General features: G+C 46.6%; 1 protein-coding gene across 1 annotated transcript; it reads right to left on the reverse strand.

Annotated features, from left to right (window-relative positions):
* Positions 1 to 328: 328 nt before the first annotated feature.
* Positions 329 to 823, reverse strand: LOC134209275 (uncharacterized). The gene has a single exon (XM_062685266.1). The coding sequence runs from the start codon at positions 821 to 823 to the stop codon at positions 329 to 331; it is 495 nt and encodes a 164-aa protein (XP_062541250.1).
* Between the last annotated feature and the right edge of the window lie 3,154 nt (positions 824 to 3,977).

Consider the following 3,977-nt stretch of genomic DNA (forward strand, 5'->3'; position numbering starts at 1 on the left):
CGTAACATGCGCCGAAAATGCCCTATAAGATGAACTTTAGCACTCCTCAGAAGTTGACTCAGCTTCGTTGTCCGGGATGGGTAGGATGCATGTTTTTGAAATAGCCCTCCGGTACATACTTGGTCTTCACATTTACTACACAGATGTTTCCGTCAGTACCCGCATGAGCTTCTAGTACTCCGACCGACCATCGTTCCGATAAAGATATTGTTTTTCCGGCGTGTCCACTTCGTTCTTCAGTGGAGGTAGGAAAAATATTGCTGGGACCATTTTTTCCACATTTGTTGCACAAAATCTCGAGCCTTTTGCCACGCTGAAAGTTGAAAGATTAGTGGTCGGGCTCGGGCACCGCTGTAAATGGTCGCTGGATTAGAAAATCACCCGGCGTCAACGCCTCAAAGTCCATCGGGTCACTGCTGATGGGCGTCAAAGGACGGGAGTTGAGGATCGCTTCAATTTGTATTACTGCAGTTTGTATTTCGTCATGCTGGAGAATTCTGGTACCAACGGTGCGTTTGAAGTGGGCCTTAAAGAATTTCACCGCGGCTTCCCAAAGGCCACCGAAGTTGGGCGACCTGGGTGGAATGAAGCGGAATTCAACCTCGTTTTGTTCGGCATCATCAACAACTGATTGTAGGAATTGCTGGTTACGAAATACTCGATGTAGTTCACTGAGCTCACGCCTAGCACCAACAAAATTAGTGGCGTTATCGCACATTACCAGGATTGGTTTACCTCTACGTGCGATAAAACGCTTGAATGCAGCGAGGAAGGCTTCGCTGGTGAGGTCTTTAACACACTTGAGGTGAATAGCCTTCGTCATAAGACACACAAAAATAGCAAGGAATTACTTCCGTGAAAAGGGCACGGCGATTAGAGTTAACAGTCAGGAAAGGACCACAATAATTTACGCCTACCTTTAGAAATGGTGGAGCAGGTGATACGTGTTCCGACGGGAGATTTGCCATGAGTTGTTCCAGCACCTTGGGTTTGTTACGAAAGCATGATATACATTCGTGTACGACGGTGTTAGCCAATCTGCGGATTCGAGTTGGCCAATATTTCTCTCGCACACTACTTGTGAGAAGTTGCTGCCCTACATGGAAGAGTAATCTGATGGTAGATGGTAGTCTGTGACAATGAGTTTACTTAACGGATGCCGATAGCAAAGAATTGATGGGTGCTTGCGGGTTGACGAAATTGACGCTTGAGTCAGTCTACTGCCAACACGGAGTATGCCATCGACCAGTATAGGCCAGAGTTTGTTTATGGGAGATGACTGTTTCACTTGCTTTCCACGCTGTAGTGCAGAAACCTCTTCGGGGAAGGATTCATTCTGGGCCATGCGCACGAGCAACAACAATGCTGCGTTGTGCTCTTTGTGGCTGATACCGCCACTTCGCCTCCCTTCTGTATATCGACAGTTTTTGATGAAGCGACGAATCCAAGCCACTCTCCTTACTAACACGAACAATGAGGAATGAAGACCGAAAATATCGTTGGGTAGCTTGAGCTGAATTGGAACTGCAACTGTACTTCGCTCTTCGAGTAGAGAAGAATAGAAATCTTCTCGGGACCTGCCGCCGGGCCACGTGCTGCGGTCTCGACGCAGCCATGGAGGGCCTTCGAACAAAAACGTGTTTTACTGTAATTGAGCAGGTGTCATCCAAGAAAAGAAAAGCCTTTTGTAATGTGCTGAATTCCAGATGCACGATTCGCAACAAATATCTGCCATCTGGATGCTAACGAAGACAGTCAATGTACAACGATGGTTGAATCATCCGTCCAAAACTTAGCATTGTAGGGAATACGGATGCTGGATTTTACTTTTTCATACAGATGACACAGTAGCCATGCTGATGACTGCTCGAGACGAGGAGTAGATAACCTTTTCTTGTTCCGCTTGAGATCTTCTAGAGGTGCAACTCGTGACTTTGCTATGAGTAGGCGTACCACTACCGAGCCATCTAATAGGGTGCAACGTGTATAGATGCAAGCTCCATAGGCCTTGTTAGACGCGTCGCAAAATTCGTGTATTTCCAGCATCGATGATTCGGTCCGGTATCCAACCCACCGTGGAACAGAAAGCGACGATAGAGCAGTCAAATTAAGTCTATACTCCTGCCAAAACAACTGCATCCTGTCTGGTAACGGATCGTCCCATCCGCAATTCTGCTTCCACAGTTCTTGTAAGAAAATCTTAGCTATGACGACTACGGGTCCAATTATTCCTAATGGATCAAAAAGACGAGCGGCTTCGACAAATACAATGTGTTCAGTAGGTACGGTGTCATTGCTCCAGTGTGGAGAATCGTATCGAAATCTGTCTTACTGTGGTTCCCACTGGAGTCCCAACGTCTTAACCGGAGAAAATGATGAATCTAGTTCTGAGTGTGGAAAACCGGAGAAAATGATGAATCTAGTTCTGACGTTGTCCGACTATCCAATAGTTCTGCCGGCAGTTGAGCCAACAATTGCGTAGAGTTGGAGTTCCATTTGCGCAAATTAAAACCTCCCGAGCTGTTAGTTGAACAATTTCTGACGCCAAATTTTTCGCTTCTTCGACGTCATTTTCCCCTGTCAACATATCTTCATTGGCATTACATCCCCACACTGGGACATTGCCGCCTCGCAGCTTAGTGTTCATTAAGCACTTCCACAGTTATTAACTGCGAGGTTTCTAAGCCAGGATACCATTTCTGCATTCGTATATCATGAGGCTAACACGATGATACTTTTATGCCCAGGGTAGTCGAGACAATTTCCAATCCGAAAATTGCCTAGACCGGCACCGGGAATCGAACCCAGCCACCCTCAGCATGGTCTTGCTTTGTAGCCGCGCATCTTACCGCACGGCTAAGGAGGGCCCCTTATCAACATATCGTCAACATGAAAGTCTTCCTTCAATACCTTGGATGCGCGTGGATACGAAGGAACCCGTTCATCTGCTAGGCTCTGGAGACACTTTGTCGCCAGATAAGGAGCAGACGCTGTCCCGTACGCGACAGTTTTCATATTAACTAAATTAATGATTTCGTGTGTGTTACTTCTACGTGAAGTTAAACGATTTACAATGATATGGAAATGCTAATATCATCTTCCAAACTTGGACGTACATGTTCATGATAGCATTAGAGGCGAAAGTATAGAATTGATAGTTCCGTTAGGATACGGCAGGCATGAAGAATGTTTTATAGAAGTCGATTTGAAAGCGAGCGGAGGGCAATATTTGTGATGGCACATATCGCACGACCTTCCTTCTGCCAAGCTCCCGTATGAAGGGGAGGAAGAATATCAGTGGAATCTGATATATCTCCACTGGCAAAAGGAAGGTGGTTTGACTTGCTCATATGCCATCGCGTGCGGAAGGGATTTGCTATCGACGAGTACTGTCTCCAAATTTCTAATATGACATCAGCATTTAGTCGAATAGGATTTTTATTGCACAGTTCTGTTTTCTCATTGCGTCCGTCTCGTCGCAACCAACTTGGCTGCCTCGGAGAGAACAAAGCAGAGAAAGGCACTGCGAACCCAGCCACCCTCAGCATGGTCTTGCTTTGTAGCCGCGCATCTTACCGCACGGCTAAGGAGGGCCCCTTATCAACATATCGTCAACTTGAAAGTCTTCCTTCAATACCTTGGATGCGCGTGGATACGAAGGAACCCGTTCATCTGCTAGGCTCTGGAGACACTTTGTCGCCAGATAAGGAGCTGACGCTGTCCCGTACGCGACAGTTTTCATATGTTTTAATTGATTCATCAGGAGAATCGCGATAAACAATGTGCTAATTGCTGTTCCTTCTGATTATGCAAGCTGCCTTATGAGGTAGTCTCTTTCCGGCAGTGTGACGACCAATCTGCCTTGCTCATCACGAACGGTGGTTTGATCAAAGAATGCTTCACAGGCTGTCTCCTCAACGGGCTGAGTGCTACTAATGTGCACCCCCATGAAACGGCTGTCACCCACGACCAACTCG

Source organism: Armigeres subalbatus, chromosome 2 (genome assembly GCF_024139115.2).
Source record: "Armigeres subalbatus isolate Guangzhou_Male chromosome 2, GZ_Asu_2, whole genome shotgun sequence".
Classification (NCBI taxonomy): Eukaryota; Metazoa; Arthropoda; class Insecta; order Diptera; family Culicidae; genus Armigeres; species Armigeres subalbatus.

Bases quoted from the DNA above. Each gene is read 5' to 3' on its own strand.
- LOC134209275 (XM_062685266.1), bottom strand. From the start codon at position 823: ATGACGAAGGCTATTCACCTCAAGTGTGTTAAAGACCTCACCAGCGAA.